This window comes from Elaeis guineensis, chromosome 4 (genome assembly GCF_000442705.2).
Source record: "Elaeis guineensis isolate ETL-2024a chromosome 4, EG11, whole genome shotgun sequence".
Classification (NCBI taxonomy): Eukaryota; Viridiplantae; Streptophyta; class Magnoliopsida; order Arecales; family Arecaceae; genus Elaeis; species Elaeis guineensis.
Window position 1 is genome coordinate 130996491 of NC_025996.2, and position 22436 is coordinate 131018926.

The following is a 22436-nucleotide window of genomic DNA, read 5'->3' on the forward strand; positions in this document are numbered from 1 at the left end:
CTTGGATCCATCAGAGATAGGACTCTGTACTAGGATCCATAGGTCTACTTAGAGAGAGAAAGAGGGAGAAGATAGAGAAAAGAAGAGAGAAACAAGAGAGAGAAAGAGGGATGTATGCAATCTCTCTTAGAAGAGGAAGAGGAAGTGGAGATTGCTGGTAACCATGCTAGGGGGCATGGTCAGTGGCTAGAGGCAATGAATAGCTGATGGCGATGATTGGCCATCGAGAAAGCAAGGGAAAAAGGGCCAGATAAAATAGAGAACAGGAGCTTTTCCTCGTTCTTGGCTATTAGCCATTCAGCAGCAGACATGGCTTCATTGTGGGGGAACATAGGGAGGTTGAGGCGCTCATTTAAGGGTCTAGTGTCAAGGGTGGCGCATTGATTGTTGGAAAAAGCAATTGAAAAAATAGGGGATGGAACAAGGTAGTTAGTTTTCAATGAATTTCTTAGCCGATAGTGGTGATTTAAGGCCACGAAAATAAAAGGAAGCAAAGGGAAGGAAGACAGAGGCCTTACTTTGGCTTCGGTGAGAATCGCAGCCTCGATATCTAGTGGATGCAATGACTGGGTGTCATGAACTTGAAAGGAGAAAAGAGGAAGAAAGAGAGAGGAAGCAGTGAGATGCTTCACGATGGAAGGTCATAGAGGGGAGGTGGTGACTATTTATAGAGAAAACCTAGGATCTTGACAGTCCTTGGCAAGGTTTTAAATCCCGTAGGATGGAGGTATCTCGGTATCTTCACGGAATGGGACGTCCCGCTATCCCATCCTGTCCCGACAGCTGTCCGATCATGCATCCCGACAGATATCCTCCTTTTCTCTCCTGTTCTTTTATTTCTTTTCTTTTATTTCTTTTCTTCTTTTCTTTCTTTTCTTCCATCTTCCTTTCTTTTCTTTTTGTTTATTTTCTTATCCCTTTCTTTTTTTATCTTTTTCTTATTCTCTTTCCTTTCTTCCTTCTTTCCTTTATTTTTCTACATTTTTCTTCTTTTTCTCCCCTTTCACTTTTTTCCTTTCTTCATCTTCCTATCTTTCTTCTCTCTTTCTTCTTTTCCTTGCATGGATGGGTTTCGGAGTCGCGACTGCATTCGGATCCCGTTTTCTCTCAAGAACAGGATGGACGGTCGGATCGCCCTTTGTCCCACTGGGACGTAAAACATTGGTCCTAGGACTTTGGCTTCTTCCTTAAGTAATCAGAGAGGTAAAAATAAGGAATGCCGTAGTGGGCCGAACCGCCTGGTAATGGGGCGTATCGAATCGGACCGACGGTCAGCCGATCCGGTTCGATCATTTTTTTTTCAAAAAACAGGTCCGAACCACACCGAACCGGACGGTTCGACATGATTCAGGGCCATACCGCCCGAAATCGGGCGATATGGCTCGATACGGTTTGGTTCGGCGTTGAACCGAATCGTACCGACAAAAATCACATCGGAGGGTAGGGGGTGTGGGGTGGATGTACTGGGGTCTAGGTTGTCATTTAGTGACAGCCCAGGTACTTTGTCTGAGAGACCTGAAAGCTCTCTTAGAGAACTTTCGAGCTCTCAGGCGTTCGACGATATGTGGAAAAAATTTGAAAAAGAAAAAATTCCATCAAATTGCAGCACTGATTTGAGGAGACATTGATTTTTGATCAAAAGTAAGGTAATGTATTATTTTTTTAGTAAATATTTTATTTTCTATATTTTTGTTGTTAAAAAAGGATAAGAGTCAAGAAGTATGAAAAGAGAAAATCATGCCAAAATTTTATGATTTTGGTATGATTTGATCTCATGTGATAGATCTTTAGAAGATCTACATGGTGATACTAAAATTATTAATTTTTATTAATTATATATTTTTAAATATATATATTTATTCATAAAAAATTATTAAAAAAATAAATTCAAAAAAATAAAAAATCAGAGTTTCAGAATCATGTTTAGAATGATTCAAGCAACTTAAATCTAACCTCAGATTGTTTTTGAAATTTTTGAAATTAAAAAATATTTTTGTAATTATTTAAATAATAAAAAAATATTATCAAATAAAAAATATATAAAAATAGTATTATATTTTAGTTAATTCAAAAATATTATTTGAATCATATAACATATTTTTTTAAATTTATAAGTTTTAAAATTATTATTGAAACTTTTTTGAATCTATATATAATATTTTTTTAATAAGTATTAAACTACTGTGTTTTGTTATACTTACAAAAATTTGTAAGATAAAAAATTCAGAGCATGACATTCATTGACTTTCATTAATTATATATTCTTTTTAAATATATATTTATTTATAAAAAAACTATTAAAAAAATAAATTAAAAAATAAAAAATTAGAGTTTCAGAATCATATTTAGAATGATTCAATCTACTTGAATCTAACCTCAAATTTTTTTAAAATTTTTGAAATTAAAAAATATTTTTGTAATTATTTAAGTAATAAAAAAATATTATCAAATAAAAATATATAAAATTAGTATTATATTATAGTTAATTCAAAAATATTATTTGAAGCATATAAAATATTTTTTTTGAATTTATGAGTTTTAAAATTATTATTGAATTTTTTTTGAATTTATGTATAATATTTTTTTAATAATTATTAAACTATCATATTTTGTTATACTTGCATAAATGAGTAAGAAAAAAGATTTAGAGCGTGACATTGGTTGGGATCATGGCGAGATGCTCTCGGCTTGGCATCATTGGAAATGCAAATGGCGCAACACAGAGTTCAAGGAAAGAGGGGTAACTAGGTTGAAGTAGCACCTGGCTGATGGTTATCCTAATGTATCCATATGTCGGAAAAACCCATAGGAGTCTGACAGTTGATGAAGAAACACTTTGGTGATTTGAAAGTAGTGAAGGAAAGGGCAAAGCAGAAGAGGACGGAAGTGGACCGTCGAGCTGCAAAGCCACCTTCTTATCACTTTAGAGAGTTAGAGGAGGCTTCCGCTCTAGATGATGAGGAGGCACAGATTGAGGTTGCCATTCAGGCAAACTTGGCTGATCAGTACGGTAGGAGAAAATGGTCAGGTATAGAGAGCGATTTGGACCATTGTACTACGAATCGGGGTCTGGATCAGTGATCGATTGAGGAAAATTCAAGTTCAGGAGAACTACCTCAGTCAGAGAGCTCGATGGTAGAGGGAGCAGACACAGCATAACATCTTTGTTGGGAGCTTTTGGCAGTAGGAGGAGGTCCTCCAAAGATATTCCAGCAGGAGCCACCATCCATGATTTAGATCCACATGCTTTTTTCAATAAGGATTCAAAGCAGTAGAGGATTGACACTATGGTGAAAAAAGATAAGAAGAAGAATATGTGGCGAGCTATTGGATCATGATTTTATTTCAACCATATTCCAGCAAATACAGCAGGCAATCCTTACTATCGATTTACCATTTCAGCCATAGAGGCTGCCGGCCAGGGTGTAGATCCGTCAGGACCTAAGGATATTTATGGTCAGCTTCTTGACAATAACAAAGAGGATCTGTAGAGTTGGATTGCTTATTACAAGAATAAATGGCCTACATACAGACTGACAGTGATGTGTGATAGTTAGATTGATCCTACTAGATGGAGCATCATTAATTTTTTAATATACTGTGATGGAAAAATATTTTTTCATAAATTAATTGATGCTTCAGATAAGATGCACGATGCCGCATATATCCTTGGTCTGATGGAGGAGGTGATTGATTCAGTGGGTGAGCAGTATGACGTGCAAGTCATCGCAGATAATGGGTCACAATATAAGACTGCCGGAGAGTTGCTGATGGAGCAGCGACTGCAGATATACTGGATCCCATGTGCTGCACATTGCATTGATCTTATATTGATGGATATTAGAAAGATTTGTAGGGTGCAGCAAGTAGTGAAGATTGCCCAGACTATTAGTAGATTCATCTACAATCACACATGGATCCTTTCATTGATGCGGACGTATACTGGGGGGAGATCTTAAGACTGAGTATCACACGATTTGCTACTAACTACATAGCACTTGATAGTCTTCTTCAGAAGAAAGCAGTCTTACGTCAAATGTTTGTCAGTGCCGAGTGGCAGGAGAGCAGATATGCAAGGGCCGGCACTGATGGAAGTCATGTGGAGAACTTGATGATGAGTCAGTCATTCTGGCACAGGCTGAGAAGATAGTGAAGGCTATTAAGCCATTATATGAGGTGCTTCACATCGTGGATAGTGAAAGATATCCCCAGATGGTCTTCTTATATTACATAATGGAGAGGGCAAAGAAATAGATCAGTGAGAATGATCCGAAGCATGCTCAAGAATTTATTAACATCATTGAGTGTCGTTGGGACTATCAGATGGATAGAGATTTGCATCTAGCTGATAAGCATGGATTCAACAATATTTTAAAATATTTTTTTTATACTTGTAAAAGTATACTTAATCAATTATGGAGTTTATCTGCAGCTTATTATTTGAATCTGAGATTCCAGTATACCATTTTTGGGATAGATATGGATAACGAGCTTCTTGTTGCTCTTTGTAATGTGATATATAAGATGGTGCTCGATTCAGAAATCGCATCCTTGTGTCTGCAAGAGGTATGCTAGTTTAAAACAGATGTGATTATTCAACTAAATTCAATCTGTACTCAATGATATATTTTTAAATTTAATAAATATATATTTTTACAGACGAAACAGTTTAGAGAGGGATCAGACAGCTTTGGAGTTCCATCAGCTGTCGTAAGCAAAAAGCAGATGAATCCAGGTAAATTATATATCAATAATGAGCAGCATAGATTGACATCAAATGTCTAGTAATATCATAAAATTTGATATATAATTTTGCTTTTGCAGCTGAATGATAGATTCATTTTGGAATGTCTGTAGAATATTTGAAAGGTATGACTGTCTACATTCTTTTCTAGACGGTCTCTGCTAGTGGCTGTGAGCGCAATTGATCAATTTTCGTCTTTATCCACAGCAAACAGAGAAATCGTCTGATACAAAAGCACCTCAATGTTCTTGTATATGTTCACTATAATCTGAGGTTGAGATTAAAATTCATTCAGAAGGAAGTACAATTGAAGTATATTGATCCGACACTAGATGATTATGCTAACGAGGATGACGATCCGATCATCGGATGGCTTGCAAGTCAGCAGCAGGAGTCAAAGCTTGATGAGTCGGGGTCTCCTCTATGATCAGCCAGTGTGGTAGCTAGGGAGATTAGGGTGGATCCGATTTAATGGGTAGAAAAAAATATTCCACATAAGGTTCCAGCTGATCAGCCACAGCCTGAGGGGACACGGGAGACTCATTCATCATATGACTCAATGTTCGATACATCTTCGCAGAAGTTTGAGCGACAAATATTTAGATGAGGTCGGCTGTCAGCAACAAGACATCCATCCTTCCAATCACAGGAAACTCAGTCATAGAGGGGCACAAGGGGGGAAAAGAAAAGATAGTTGCACGTGCACCACTCTCGAGAGTACAGGAGCTATCTGGCTCAGATTCGGAGATCAGGAAGAGTGATGATGATACTAGTAATAGTAGTCATGGATCTGATGATCAGAGAGGAACTAGAGGATAAAAGATTATTGCTTATGAGACACAGCTGCAGGATGATATTCGATTCACTGGTGAGTCCCAGTTTACACATGCCACACAAGATAGGGACCATGGTGGACGAGTTGGTAGAGACTGTGGGGAGCCGATTTCATATAGACGATGGGCTCCTAAAGGTCGTCCAGCACACGATGTAGCTACAGACGATATTGCACGTGAAGTAGGATCCACGGATGTATCTGGATCATCCTCGCATTATGGATCCTATTATCCGCGGCCACCTTATGATCCATATGGATATGGTGTATCCTAGGTATCGTCTTCTAGTGGTTACTACCCTATGCAGCCTGGAGCATCTTACGGATCAGATTTTACTATCGGCATATTTGGATGGGCTCTTACACAACCATATCATCATCTTAAGGATACTTCTCAGAACCAGAGTTTGAGTAAGAGATCTGAGATGTTTTACAATCTAGAGAGGATATCTTATGAGATGAATATTCAAGAATATAGTGTCTTGATTAGAGGGATGGACTGATGTTCCTCCAGACTATGCCAATGATCCAGATATCTACGAGCGTCATAGACACTCAATGAGATATTAAATGCAGAGTAGAATTTGATGTTAGTATATCATTTTTTATGCTTTATACTTTAAAAGTTTAGATATATTTAATGCACATTTATATATATATATTTTTTAATTTTAAGATGATAGAGTTGTAATATAATGTAAATAAATATATATTTGAAATTTTGGATTAAGAGTCCCTGTACCGCTACCGAACTCAAAAATTGAATCCAAATATGTCAATAATATGCAATATAATGTAATTTTGGGATTATAATTATGAATTAATAACTTGAAGATCCAAAAAAAAATGAAACAAAACAAAAAAAAATTGTACCGGTACCGAATCAGTACGCCGGAGCATACCGTGTGTTGGTACGATACCGATATCATACCGTATTGGCTCGGTGCTGGTACGTGCACCGGTATCGATATAACGGATCTTGGGTAGAAGACTCCCACTGGGCATCTTCCAGCATGCACAAAGCATGTGTAGAGCCAAGCCCAGGTCACAATGGGTCTGGCCAGTTGAGCGGACCAAGCTAGACTTGGCTATTCTGGTTAATTTTAATGCTTTCTTACTGTTGTCTCTTAAGTCTTAACTAAAATAAAATAATCTGAATATTTCATTTGCTTTATGGAAACAATAAGCAGTCATGATAAAGAATGAGTCATTGTTTTTCTACCAAAAAAAGAGAAATGAATGAATCAATATACTATCAGCCATTCAGTTTTCTGCCAAATATCTTTATTTCCTTTTTTGGATACTTATGAATCTATATATGTTCACACTTTATTTGAAGCATGGAAAGTTCTTTATCCTAGGATCTTAGTTATATACTTGTTCTTTTGAATCTAACAGGCATTATGTACTAGACTTCAACCTGGTTTGGAGCAGAAAGTTGTCCTTCCTCGAGATTCATATCTTCAGGTTTTCTTTGAAGGATCAGTGATTTTTGTACCTTAATGTTCTCTAAGAAAGAACTTTGCTGATCATTTTCAGTGGTACTTCTGTAGGATTATTTTGATGATCTTGCAAAGTATCTTAGAGTGGGACCACCATTGTATTTTGTTGTAAAAGACTTTAATTACAGGTACTAACTGGCATTTCTTTGTTCGACACTGTTGCTTTTTAAATTAGTGTTGTTTGCTCTACACAATTTATATCCAAAAATTCTCTTTATCATCAGTTTGTGATAACAACACCTCTGTATTGGTTTATGATGACCTCAGTCAATGCTTCCCTCTTTCCATAGTCTTACTGCTTCTTCCTGGCTAGGAATAAAAGGATAGGCCAAATTCGACCAAATAACTTTATGATGGTATTCAACAAAGGTTGTCTGCTCCTAGCAGAACTTCAAGAACTTACACAACTACTTTCTCGACTGGTAGGAAGGCTTCCATGAGTATTTGAGGGAGAACTAATATTTTCATGTTTGGTTTGTTATGAACTTTTTACCTCATGTCAAATCTTATGTAAGTGTTGACGGTTTGTCATATGTAAGTCTCAGTTTTATGCATAACTTTAAAAGGGCAATTGACCATACACTTGACAATTAATTTTCTTCAGCATGCCCTTCATGTAGACTTTTGTAATGATGTGCTTTATTAGTTTAAAATTGGACATGAAAAGCTATCCAATTTACAAACTATCTTATGACTTAAATCACCAATATTTTGACTTATCATTAAACTATTCTGAATGATCCACTAAACTTGGTCTTTTCCAGCTTGGAGTCAAAACAAACAAACAAAATATGCTCCATCAGTCGCTGTGATTCAAACTCTCTCTTGAACGAGGTAAACCACATCAGTGTCTATATCCAGACACTCTAATCAATATAATCAATTTTTCCTGCTTAGAAGACTTTCTTAATCATTATTTTCTCCCATACTGCATGTTTATAAATATATTCTTCTTTCAGATTGCAAAAGCATCATTGATACCTGAGTCGAGTTACATTGCTAAGCCTGCTGCTTCATGGCTTGATGATTTCCTTATATGGTTATCCCCAGAAGCATTTAGTTGCTGTCGCAAGTTTGTGAATGGGAGCTATTGCCCCCCTGATGATCAGGTCTTGTAGCTTTTCATCTTGCTTTATCATGTAAAATTGCACTTTGAACTCTTCGTGTAATCTCATTAGGTAAGTTATCCTGAAAGTATGTTTACACAGAGCCTTTCTTACCCATAGATACGTTATTTGAGCTAGAAGCTTTGATGTTATTTCCTTTGCTTTGCAAACAATATTTCTGTTTGGGTGAAGGTGATTGATCAGTCATGGGCAAACATGGTTATGTTATGTGCAGTTTGTTGTGTATGTTAGAGTCACAAAAGAATTACTTTTAACCCATGAAGTTATATGTGCCAAATGGATATGATATGGGAATAAGAGTTTGTTTTGGAGAAGACATTGCATGAGTGAAAGTGGAAGAATGGCTATTTATGATTTTGAGTTGGCATTGAATTATAAAATTGAAAAATTCTAGGTATTTTTTCCCATCACCTGCTTTAGTTATTTAAAGCTTGTCCTCTCAAGCTTATTTTGTAGTCAAGAGCTCTGAATTGCAACATGCGAAAATAATTATTCATGAAAATATATTATAATTTTCATGGGATATGGGTTGCTGGTTTTATTTTTGATTCTATGAAAATGCTGTTTCACTAGCATTAACTAAAAGCTATATAATTCATAGTATATATATGGAGATTCCTGTTTTTTTTTTGAAATTGATCTTTGCATGTATAACAGCAACTTGTTCATAAACATTTTTTTCTTTGATATTTTTGATGCTGTTATTTAATAGTATGTTTACTGAAAATTTCATTTGTTTCATTACTAGCCTCCTTGCTGTCAGCCTGATGAAGGATCATGTGGCGTCGGTGGAATATGCAAAGATTGTACCACGGTATTATATCTTTAGAGATTTATATGCTCTTCTATACTTACTATCTGTAAATTGTAAATATTAGTCTGCTTGGACCAGATTATCCCTTTATGAAATGTAATTAATATATATGTTTACTCTAAATAAAAAGGATGTGGTTTTCTTTCTTATAGCTGACTGCATTAACTGGTCATAATGTGTGACTAATTATGCATAATTTTTGATTCTTTATTTTTCATAGTGCTATATGAATTGATAATCAAAAAAATTTAAGAAAACAAACTATATTTTTGTGTTTTTAGTGCTTCCGTTATTCAGAATTACATGATGGTCGCCCTTCTATGGTACAATTCAAGGAAAAGCTCCCGTGGTTTCTCAATGCATTGCCATCTTCAGATTGTGCTAAGGGTGGCAAAGGAGCTTACACCACTAGTGTGGATCTCACTGGTTTGTATCATGTTCCATGCCCTTATTGTAACATGCAATAACATAATGGTGAATACTTATCCATGATGATCATCAAATAACAATCAATTTCATGTTGTTAGGATATCAATTAGTAGGTTCATTATAGTCAAACTTGGCAGTTTGTCCATTTCATAGGTTATGAAAGTGGGATTATTCAAGCAGCATCATTTCGTACATACCATACTCCCCTTAATAAACAAGTAAGACAAAAGCACCTCTAATTGAATCTTATCACTATATCATATCAAAACTTATTCTTCTAAACTGACATGATTTGGTTGTGTTTCCCCTCAGAGTGACTATGTGAACTCAATGAGAGCTGCACGGGATTTTAGTTCCAAAATTTCTGATTCTTTGAAGGTATGGTGGATTTTATTATTATCTTATTTGTGACATCTTCCTTATCCTTTTATAACCAACAATTCTTCCATAGTACATATGATTTTGATAGAGTAGGATAAAACTGGTCTAAAATTCTCAGAAATTTATATGATTGGATGGATGCATGCTTACCATGAACTCAAATAAAAATCTTACTAAGATCAAGGTTTATATTTTGGTTTTGTTACTGGTTTTAGCCCAAGCCCTGGAACAAAACATTTGGGTGACCTTATAAAGCAAAATTTACAGTCATAAATGTATGTAGAATAGATTATCTCACACAGAGAAGAAAACTATAGCAGCATAAAAAACATATGAGCTTTCATTTACAAATATGCTATGAAAATTCACAAACAAGCATATAAGATGAAAGCTAGTAGACATCATGTTAGAGTTAGACCATAATAACTTATTCTTGATAATGTGTGACATACCATGATGTGACTGTGTCTTAGTCATAGATACTGTCATTCACTTCTCTTTTATTAATTACTTTATACAATATCAACTCAATCAAGAACTCTAGCAGTAGCAGCTTTGATAGCAATTCAATTAGAATGACAAAATTAATTTATTAAATGAAATGCCAATCTCAACTCTTATTCTTAAAAAATTGCATTACTTTGATTTTAAATTATTTGAAGTAGGAATTTGACTTTTCTTATAGTTTTAACTATTTGTGGTCCAACATAGTAAGTAGTAACTTTGCAAATGTAAGATAACTTGTATAGACATAACTAGCATGACAATTGGCTGCAAAACCATAGATTTACCTTAAATATCTGAAACCTAAGTCTTTAATTTTCCAAACCTTCTTGAAACTTGCTAACCTAAGTCTCTTTGCAAGAATACTTCAATTCTTGCAACCTAAACTGTCCGCTATAGCTAGGATCCCCATCAATCAATTCTTTTTAAAGAAGAAACGAAGGGAAACCCTAAATTCTGCTACTAGTCATCATGCATCTGATTTGGTTAACATATACCAAATCAATGTTCGCCATCTTGGTATTGGACCCCATTACCGATATCATCCTATTATAGTGGTGGTACGTAGTATGGTATGAGATGGCATATAAGTGTTGGCCAAGATACCAGCAATCACTAAAATCATTGCTGCATGAGAAATCTTAGTCCCAAAATCTAAATTAAACAATTTCTAGAAAGACAGTTCGTGTCTCTGAAACAACAAAAAGTAAAATCATAATAATTATTGTCCACAATTCTTGACACTTGACAGAAATAAAATATGGAAGTAATCTCCTTCCATGCAGCCCTTTGTTAATTTGATCATCTTAAGGAGTTGCTAGAAGCCCAATCTCTGATATCAATCTATGATAATAAGAAACTGGTGAGCTTAAACATATAACGTTTCTGACATCAAAATATTGTAACATGGGCATCAAGCTAAATCACATTGAAGTCACAACAATTTTAACTTGTATGAAAGAGTTCCAAAATTTAATCAAAAGTATATATAAACATTAATCTTGATTGGCACATTTCAATTCTATAGATAAAACATGAAACCAAAAACACTCAAACAAACAAAAATAAGTTGACAATAAAACACTTTTTGATCCTTAGGATTTAATATACAAATCTGATTTTATCAAATGAACATATAATGTCAATTATTAATGACATAGCCAAGTAAACGATATCAAGAATAAAAAGGAAACGGTAGGATGTGATGAATATCTATTTACAACTCTTACTCCTCTTGTAAACCATCCACTAATGGCCTCCAATTCAGCTCAATAGCTCTCACTAAAGTCATAAAAGAGAATCATTTAACACTATATTCAATAAATAACATCCAAAATTTTTTATTCTAACTTAGACTAACAAGCTTTGCCACTTAATAGCATAATCAATCATGTTGGCAAACTTTATTTAGAGCTTCTTATGATTCAATGGTAACTTTGTCATTATCCCAAACAATCATGAGATGGTTGGACCTCTAGAAATCAATGCGTAACTAAAAATGACTAAGGAGGAACTTTTTAAATCAAATCCAAGAGGAGCTTTTATTAGGTATTATTCAAAAAGTTCCTGATTTGAAGCCTCGATTGGTAAAAACTGGAACTTTATCAAATAAGGTGAGAAATTTAGTAGAGGGATCCTTAACTTTCCTAGGACATGGGCTGTGGTTGAGGGGGAGACGGCGGTGGTGAAGTCGGTGGCATTGTACTTGATATTGGGAGAAGGATGGTAGACAAGGATAGTGCTGCTATGGTGGCTGCAATCGGAGAGGAAGATGATGGGAAGGATGATTGCTAGATGCTAGTGACAATTGGAGAAGAAGAGGAAAAGAAGGTGGACTGAGGAGAAGACAAGAGGAGATGGAGAAGCAGATGAGAAGTTGCTATTCCTAGAAGCAGCGGACGAGAGGAGACCTGCTCTATTCCTAGAACGGCTAGAAGTGACGGAATGAGCTGTCTCATTCCTTAATTGATCAAGTGAACTAGCAGACGGACTCACCAACTTAGTTCAGCTTGAGCTCACCTATAGCAAGGGTGGGAATATGGGCCTTTGGCATAGTGTATAAAATCCAAGCCAGGCTAGGCATGGATCAGGCTTCAAGACCTAAACCCAAGTCTGGCCTATTTGCTAGCAGGCTATGTTTTAGGCTTGGCCTGGCCCACTGGGTCCAAGCCTAGACCCATCCAAAAGGCTTCATGATCGAGCAAACTGTCTGGCTTGTGAATAGGTCTACCGATAAGAAGAAAGTTTTCTATGAAAAGTTGATATTGGATTAGAATTTTCTATCTAGAATTAGATTGGCTAAAAGTTCCCTAGTTCAGTGTTCATGTTTACTGTCCTATAGAATAGCTATTTCAAAATAAATATAAAATAACCCTTACCATAAGTTTTAAATCTTGGAAGTTTCCAGATTTAAAGTTCTCTGTGTTGAACAAATATATATGAAATCATGGCAAAAATCAAACTCAAGGGCAACCCACACAAGGTACCAATCTAGTTTCTACTTTGACAATGTAGGGTTCAATTGAATGCATTCAGCATTTTCTACAATAGGTACCAATCTAGTTTCTACTTTGGCAATCCTAATGCCTAAACACCCCCTTTTTTTTTGAAAAAAGGTCAGAAGAATAATCTCCTTGATAGCTGTGAAATGATGCATACCTTAATCGATGAGTCTCTCTACAAGATTTTCTTCTTCCAAAAACCTAGATTTTGTTTTTTCCATTTGAATCCCTTATAAACATTGTTCCTTCTTTCCTCTGAAATCCTTGTTCATTGTTTCCTCTCCTTTGTAATTATTCTCTCCTTTTTTCTTTTCCAACATAACATTGAGAAAACTAGGGTTTCTTAGGGTTTTTCCAAGCCTAAAGTTCATGCAAAATATTTAAAAAAAATTGGATTGGGTCTAAAGATAGCCTATTAACCCATCATTATAAACCACTAATTGGGTCCGCACAGTGGGCCCAAATTCAAAAATTCATAATTGGTTGTTTTAATCCAAATTTGCCAAAATTAGTGCTGGTTTCAAAGTTCTTGAAGTCTACTTTCATATAAAATTGGTTTCACTCAAAAATTCAACTCATTTTCAAGTTATTGGTCAATCAAAGTATGTACCACTAAACCTTAAGTCCTAGTCTAATGCCACTAGTTCTTAGTAACATTGATAAGCATAAGATTGAATACATTCAATTAAGAATATTTAAATAATATGACATAATATTAAGTTTAGAAACATACAAAGTGCCATACAATTCAAGTTTCGATATAGGTGCCCATCCATATTTTGGTCGGGTCAATATGGTGTGATCAAGATAGATTTGGACACTCCTAGATGGGTCCTAAAATTAAAAAAAGGACCATTAGACGGTAGGCTGCCCCAAGAGTAGATCGTCCCAAGTACCAGGACAACCTAGTCTATAGAGACCTATGGCTCTTCGGGTCAGTTTTTAGAGAGGAACTAAAAGACAATTTTATTAATGATTAGTAATAAAGTGTAATTGGGTCTAAACCACCTGACCCAACCCAGCCCCAAAGGAAACGGCCAAAATTTAGAACTCCCGAAAGAGTTCTCATTTCTGACTGAGACTCCAATTTTGATCAGGAGTCAAAATCTTTTGGCCTCTAACACCCTCCAATTCCCTCTATATAGAGGATCTTTTGCTCCCTTAAAATAGCCATTAGAATCGCCAAAGTTCGTTGCCCGTTCCTTTGATTTTTCTTGAATATGCCGATGGTTTGATCTTGTTTTGACTGTCAGAAATTGAGTCAAAATTTATTAAAGACCAGGTAAATCTCTCCCATTTTATTCCCTCAATTTTTTCTGGTTTTAATCATGAATTTTTGCCAAAATTTTTCCACCAAAAACCCTTAAAATTTTTTATTTTTTCGAGTTCCCTATTTTTCTGTTTCGTTTCAGTTTTTCCCGCTGCCACTTGTCGCCGCCGGTCACTGGATCTGGCTGGTTGGCATCGTCGGGGACTACCCCTCTAGCCACAAGGGTCGCCGGCGGGGAGGATGTCCTCCTAATTCGGGAACAAAGGGAAGAACAATCCCCCTGTTTCGTGAAAGAAGAAGAGAACAGAGGACGTGTGCGTCCTTTGTTTCCCATGAAAAAAAAGAAAAAGAAAGAAAAAAGAAAAAAATGAAAGGTTTCTCTCTTCTCTCTTTCTCTTCAGTCTAAACCCCTAACTTTCTCTCACTAGAATGTTGGATTCTCTCTCTTCTTTCTCTCTCTAGAATTTTTTTCTCTAGACCATTTCTCTCTCTTGATGGATTTTTCTCTCTAAAGGCCATCTCTCTAATATTAATTTAATGAAAGATTTTCTTTTTTTATGATTTTGATCGATTTCAGCAAAGACAGTCCTGATTCAATGTCGTCGGATAGCGTGCCGACACCTACCTTGATCCGATCTGGATACTATTAGAATTAATTATCTCTAATTTTTATTGAACCATCTATATATTAATTCAACCATGATGTGATTAGATCACTTTGAATTAGGTCGATCGAAATGTCGGGCAGTATCGCCTAACTGGCCATGTTCCATCTTATATTATTTCTCTCTCCTTTGATATTATCTCTCTATGTGATTGTGAACTCAGTCAATCTGATCTGTTTCTTTGAATCTGAGTTGATTCCAATATGGGATTTTTGTATCGCTCTATTAGTCGAACAAAATGCACACCCAGTGGCCAATCCGATCTTAAGTGGTGTTTGATTTGAGATTTTATTTTGATTAGTTATGAATTAGAATTAATGCGAGGGTGTAATCTTGTCCAATAGGTTCTGAAGGATGCTTTCAAGATTGATTGAATCTGTCCATTCAGTATTCTGTAGAGGTAAGTAATGAACTGTTTTCTTAAGATATTTCATAATCATATTGAAAGCAAGTATCAGTCTTGAATTATGCATGATTTATGGACTATTTTGAACAAAAAGTGATTTTCTAAAATATCATGATTTATTATGGAATGTACATACATTCAGTGGAATTATGACATATATGTTATGTTGCAAAAGTGCTTTGATACGGATCGCATTTGTGCTCTCAGCCTAACTATGTTTTGGACCTTGACAATAAGGGTTATATGTTGGTACTCTGGACCCTACCAATGGGGTTTGTGCATTGATTTTTGGATCCTGCCAATGGGGGTTATATGTTGGCACTTTGATCTGAGCCCTGCCACAGGGATAAGTATGGTCATGGTTAAGGCTGTTGAGTTAAATATATTTTGACTCGAATCGAACTATGATCATATATCTATATGAATATTTGAAAATATTTATTTTATTTAAGTAAGCATGAAATATGTCTTTGTGTTTATTTATGGCATTGTTTTTGAACATCATATCATATGATAATATCTGGAATGTTTAGTTGAGATATCATTACTTACTGAGTTGTCTAGCTCATTATCTCTCTCTTCTTATTTTTCAGATTTAGATAATTAATTGTGAGTGTGGGCATTAATTTTGGGAGAGAGCTTTTAGAGGCGAGATTTAGCATTGTCAACTTCGTTGAACTTAGATTTATTTTTGTATTATTTTTAATGGAACTTTATTGGATGTAAGACATTTGATTTAGTTATTTGAATTAAAATTGAACAATAAGTATTTAAATTTTATTCTGCTATGATGCATTGATATCGTTTTTGAAATGCCTTGAATGCTTATAGAGAGAGTTCTTCATAAGTATATGGCGATTGTCATGACCCCTAGACTCACGATCTCAGGTCAGGGGTGTGACATAAAGGATATAGAATCCATTGTCATGATTTTTATTGATGATGTACCTTGAGGTTATCAAAGTTTCATATTCGGAGTTAGGGTACCCCTTCAAGCTTCTTAAGCTCAGTTAATTGGCGTGAGTTCTCCAAGTTTAGTGCAAGGCTTCCACGCTCTTCTTGTTCTATAGCTTGTCTTTTCATCGAGCTAATTCTTTAGCCTGGACTGTCTAATCATTGAAAGGCTGGATGCCTAGACCTTTTAGCAATGAGTCCTTTAGAGATAGTGGTGATTGCCTTAGTAAGTGATCGATCATCTTGCCTTTCAAAGGTTTGCCTATCCTAACCAGCTTTTCTCCAATCGTTTATGTATCAGTCAAGGCACCCTCATTAGATGAGGGCTTCGATCTATAAGCACCCCTTAGTTTGTGCCAGTGATCTTTATGGAACCAACAATATCTGATCTCGATAGAAGTCTTTATCTTCTGAGGTTAGCATAGATTCCTCTGATATTGTATTTCCAATTTTCCATCAATATTTGGGTTCTCGAAGTGTTAAGAGGGGTGTACCTCTCAAACCTCCAAGGTGGACTCCTTGGTTGAGTGGTGCTCCTTTCTTTTTGGATTTGTTTTCTCTTTAGCTCATCCTTGTCTTCACCACTCCTACGCTCCTTGCCATTCTTTCCTCCCACCACATCCTTTCGAGCAACTATAGCTTCCTTAGCATGGATGCATTTATCTACCTAGAATAGGGGTTCAACCAAATCGTTAGGCCTTTTCTCCTATAAGAAGTTGAAGCATAAGCCCTTTAGCCCATTCATTGCTATCGCTATTGCAATGGAGTAGTCCAATTCGCATACCTCTAGCATCTTGGTGTTAGACCAACTAATGTAGCTTTGAAGGGACTCATCTTCCCCCTGCTTGATAGTGAATAAGGCAGTCGAAGTCTTGTTCTACCTTCTATTGCTGATGAGGTGGCCGACAAATTGGCAGCTGAGCTGATCCAAGTGATTGAGCCTAGTCAGAGATTTGAATACCAAAGCCAAGCTACCTCCCTAGGGGTGGCTAGGAAGGCCTAGCATATCATAGCGTCAATTTCTCCTTGGAGTAGCTTGAGAGCTTTAAAGCTCTTAAGATGGTTTATTGGATCCGTGGTACCATCGTAATGCTTGAACTGGGGCAAGGTTTTACATCCCAATGGGATGGGAGGGCATCCCGATCATCCTATCCCATTTCTATGAGAAAATAGGACAGGGATGGGCTCAGGACAATGAAACCTATCCACACAGGGAGAGAAGAAGAAACAAGAAAGAAGGAAAGGAAGGAAAGATAAGGAAAAAATGAAAGGAAAGAGGAAGAAAAATAAAAAAAAGAAAGGGAGAAGAAAAAGAAAGAAAAAGCAAAGTAAAAAAAGGAAGGTAGAGGAAAAGAAAGAAAAGAAGGAAGAAAAAAAAGAAAAAAGAAAGAAAGAAAGAAAAGAAGGGGAGAAAGATAGAGGATATCCATTATGGTGCATGATTGGGACTGTTGTTGGGATGGGACAGCGGGACATACCTTTGTCCCATGGAGAAACCGAAATACCTTTGTCCCATTTAAGGATTTAAGTCCCGTCGGGACTGGGGCTGTCCCGGCCATCCCGTCCCATTCCTCTAAGAATTCGACACTTGAGACGGGTGCGGGACCCCGAAACGAGCACCCAGTCTTTGTCTCGATCATCCCGCCTTCTTTCCGACTGGATCACATCGGAACGGCCATCTCGATCGGGATTTGCACTGTTCTTTTAGATTTGTCACACCGGGAGGGAGGAGCCGTACTGACCTTTTTGCCGCTACCGTCATCATCGTCATTGGGAGGGAGGAGCATGGCCACGAGGGAGGAGTCGGGAGGAGCACGGATGGAGGGAGGAGCCGCTTAGGGAGGAGAAGAGAGGAGAGAGAGGAGGAAGGAGGAAGCGTTTGGAATCTTTGGATCTCCGATGAGAAAATAAGGGAAGAGGGAGGAGAGAGGAGCGGAGGGAAAGCATCATCGGTTTGCCGAAACCCTGAGGCGGTCTCCACTCTCCACCTTTTCGCGATCGCAATCGGGAATCGGTGAAATACAAGGGGTAGCATGGCGTGGCGTGCTATCCACCGTGGGATTTGCCCGATCCAATTGCACCTGGTGCGGTCCTCGTGCGTGATTGCCCTCCGTGTGTGCACCTGATTGCTTTGCGCGCCCATGCATTTTGCCAAAGCACCTATCATCCTGTCCTTCACACGTGATTTGATAATAAGCAGCCTTCACCCGTGATTTCATATGCAATGGTATTGTTGGTCTTAAATCGTTGCACAATGGTATTATTGTTCTTCCCAAGCCCCAACATGGCTTGATTGAGCACATTTTGGTCTCCGCAGCGTCCAATGCATCCAATGTTCTATGTAATTTATATAAATATTCATGTCCCACTCTCAATCTCCCATGGCATAACATTCATCGAGAGTCCAACTCTCAAGGGAAGCATTGGATCGTCAAACATCTCAATCATATATTCACTTTTAAAGTTCAAATACATTTAAACAATAAATAGATCAGTAAAACTTCAAGATAAATTCAAAAAACTATTATTTATTTATATAAAAAGGTGTCCCAAGTGTGTATCGAGATGCCTGATCAGGACGGCCATCGGGATGGGGTGGGATGCGGGGCGTCCCATTCCGAGGGAAAATCGGGATGCCCCCATCCCACGGTATTTAAAATCTTGGTCCCATGGGATATAAAATCTTGAATTGGGGCATTTTGAACTTCTTCAATAGTGGCTCCATGATTTCTTTGGTAAAGGGAGGCTTGCTCATCACCAGGTCATCCCCTACTTTAAGCTTCTATCCTTGCATTCATCTTCTCAATTTTGTGATTAAGGTCCACCTCCCAACTGGAGACATTTTTTGGTCGATGCAAAGAAGGATCGTCAAGATTGGACACTGCCCCAAATGGAGAGCTGAGGTAACCACTTCTTTAGCTAGTACCAAGGTTCTCGAGGTGAGGGTGCTCGCTGTTTCATGCTAGGCAATCTTGGTGGTTTGACTAGTTGGCCAAGGATTTGAAGGCCTACGTTGCAAATTCAGTATCATCGTTGTGAGAGCCTACACTTGCTACGTGAGCAAGTTGAACTACCCAATGCTAATGGCTTCTAGAGTCGATGGAGGTTGTTGAGGTCTCTGAGGGATATGTAGGGAGCCATCATAGTTCAGCTGGGTGGACACTTGATGGTTATTTCTTCTAAGCTTCATGGCTTTTCTTCTTTTGCTCCCATAGACAGTGTCAATCTATTGGTGCCAATCAGGCTGCCTCCATGGATTTGCAAGACAATAAAGGGGTAAGAGGACTCTTCAAATTGGCTTTGGTCGGGTCCTCCAATGAGAGTTTTGGTGGGAAGAGAGGAAGAAGACAATAGAAGCAGCTTAGTAACAATGGCTATAATAATGCCGATATTAGAGACACCTTTCTTGCGGAGGCTCATGGCTTACTTATAGATGGGATCCTGAATCTTTGATGAATTGTACCTTAACAACTTGGAGCCATGTTGTAACCATTTGGGATTACGTTGTAACAACCTAAAGATTCGGTGCAACCATAGGAGGTTGTTATGGTAATCTTCATTCCTGGCATGATGTGGGGGGGTGGGGGCGCTCTTCCACATAGGGCATGAAAATCGTCAGCCAAGGTGAGAGGATTTGGTCAACTCGAGGCAGACGCCGAGCTGAAGATTGAGGTAGAGTTGATTGATCTTCTGATGATGTGACCTTGGTGATGTTCAGGTCTGCTCATCCTGCACCTTGACTTGATTGAGGTAGACTTGTTTTGGCCATGTATATTGCCACATGAATTCTGAGTTGGACCAATCTGGTCATGCCATGTCATCTAGCTCATTTTCCATCACATCACCCTACTATTCTCCAAGTCCCTAATATACATTAATTGTACTTATTTTTTCTATCGAAGACCAATTCATGTAATATGGAAAGACTTTGAATTACAAGCCCTTACTGTTCTCCAAGCCTCTAATTATTTTATCTATTTTCTAGCATTTCAAATGTAGTCAGACCTTAGTCAGTGTAACACTGTTGGTTTGTGCTGCATGTCAAAACCATCTCACTAGCTTTCCTTCAAGTTGTCTTTGTCAAATCTAATGGTTGTTACTTGTTAGTCTCCTCCATAAATTTATGCTAAATCCATTTTAACATTCTTAGTTATTCTACTCTTGTTTGATGCTCAGTGCCATTGGCCTTGTGATCACCTAATAATTTGTATTGATCATAACAAGGTTTGCTGCATCGGTCAGTATTGGTGCGTATCGACCATACCATACCATACCAGTATTGAACTAATACACAGTACAAGGGGCATACTAATGCTTAGTACACCAAAGCGGGTACCATACTAGGTGTATCGATAGTGTCCTAGGATGGTACCACTCTGATAATAGCGAATCTTGAATCATAAGGCATGTCATAGAATGGTTCAATATGATATCCTTATAACATTAATATTTACATAACACTTAGATCATTTCATCCCATCATCCATCTTGGTTTGATCATATTGGAGATAACTTTTTTCATATATTTTCATTCTCTAATAGGTAGATTTAAGATAATAAATGTATTTTCCTGCAAACTTTTTAAACCTTAATTTTGACTTATGTGATTCCTCTAGCATTTTGAAGTTTTAAACCACGTAATTCACTTTACTTCAGTTTGATTTTCAAATTATTATTTCATGAAACTCGCATTCATGATATTCCGTACCAATCCGAACCGACTGATACAACTCGTACCGTACTGTACCAGTAGAGAACTAGCATGGTTCAGGCCGATTTTTCGGTAAATGGTCTGAATCAAATTGTATCGGTCGGTTCGGTATGATACAGGCCCAAACCGCATGGTATGGTACGGTATGGGCTGGTACGGTGCGGTATGGGCCCGGTACGGTTTGGTTTTTTCTTTTTTTTTTGGCCATTGGGTGGATTTTTTTTTGATTTTTTTATTGTTGGTACGGGCCGGTATGATACCTACCGTACCAGCTAGCAACCGGCATGGGGTGCGGTACCGGTATTTAAAATTTTGCTCACATTACATATTCAGTTTAACATTTGCCTCTTATCTTTTCTCAACAGCTAACACTACTATCTAGAGGGTGAGTACAGACTACACAAGGAGGCCTCGTAAAATTGCAGAGTTACTACACTTGAGCATCTCTAAAGATGGGATCATGGGAATTCAAGGCTGGCCATGGCCGATTCCAAGAGGAACTACCAAATTGATGTTCCTTCTTTATTAGGTCTCACTATGTAACCACAACAATAACCAACTAGCCTTTTCCCGCCTATTAGGGGTCAGGTTTATGGATCCTCATTCCCAAATATTCCTAAGTAGGACTACCTATGATATTTTAAATTTCATATCCTTCCTCACAACATCCATTCATGTCGCCTCAGATCTTCCACTCCTTTTCTCACAGCCTTTAAAACAAATATGAAAAAAGTCACTTGAGCACTTTGTCCTTATCTTATATTGGAGACAACTTTAAAATATATTCTCATTTCTACTACATTCAACTTGAGCATCTTGAGCCATACAACATGGTAGGCCTTAATGTTCTATAAAAATTTCTATAAGTCTCCAATGTATGCACTAATGCACCTATTACATAATATTCCTGGTACACCTCTCCACTTCATCCAACCAGCTCAAATTTTATTTACATATATTTTCATCTATGTCCCTAATATTTTGTATAATAGATCCTAAGTATTAAAATCAGTCAGTTTGTGGAATCTGTTTGTCATTAATTTTAGTTGGTGTCATATCTTTATTTCTATTTCCAATTTTATTTTTCTATTGGCAATTTTATTTTTCTTTCATCAGTCAATAATATAATATGCAAATAATGTACATTATGGTATCTTCTAGAATATTCTTATTAAGTTCCACCATAATTATTAATTAATACAAAAAGATATAGATTATGTTGATCCTTGATGCAAGTCTATAGTAACTGGAGATACACTTGTTGTAATGCAACAACTCCTCACACTTGTCAATGCCCCAACATACATGTCCTTAATTACTTCAATGTACTGATTACGTATGCTCTTCCTTCTTAAACCGACCAAGTTATTTCTCTGAGTACCCTGTCATAAGTTTGTTTTCTATTTATTGTCATTGCTTTTGAAGTTTTTATGATTGGTCAATTCTTACCCAATAATAGCAACATAAAAAACTCAACACTAACTCACCAAGGCTGATGTTAAGAAAAATGCCTTGTACCATATATCTCAAGCTTTGTGCTTAAATGTAACCAAGTGAACATAGTCGACTATATTTGGTTTTGTATTTTTGGAATTT

At 37.0% G+C, this 22436-nt stretch overlaps 1 protein-coding gene and 1 pseudogene across 5 annotated transcripts in view; both read left to right on the plus strand.

Moving 5' to 3' along the window:
* The window catches only part of LOC105042658 (uncharacterized), a 164823-nt gene that overhangs the window by 106270 nt on the left and 36117 nt on the right, over nt 1-22436 (plus strand). For 4 of the 5 annotated variants that reach the window (XR_012141048.1, XM_073256804.1, XM_073256805.1 and 1 more), the window contains 8 exons: nt 6975-7043; nt 7130-7206; nt 7843-7912; nt 8038-8187; nt 8954-9019; nt 9301-9445; nt 9602-9666; nt 9761-9826. Coding sequence is in view for 3 of the 5 variants with exons in the window: in XM_073256804.1 (XP_073112905.1) it covers nt 6975-7043; nt 7130-7206; nt 7843-7912; nt 8038-8187; nt 8954-9019; nt 9301-9445; nt 9602-9666; nt 9761-9826 (708 nt within the window). In the remaining 2 variants the exon portion in view is untranslated. Of the gene's footprint in view, nt 1-6974; nt 7044-7129; nt 7207-7842; nt 7913-8037; nt 8188-8953; nt 9020-9300; nt 9446-9601; nt 9667-9760; nt 9827-15113; nt 15170-22436 lie in introns of all 5 variants that reach the window. The other variant, XR_012141049.1, reaches the window with a different exon arrangement.
* LOC140857587 (uncharacterized) lies at nt 2616-5185 on the plus strand (annotated as a pseudogene).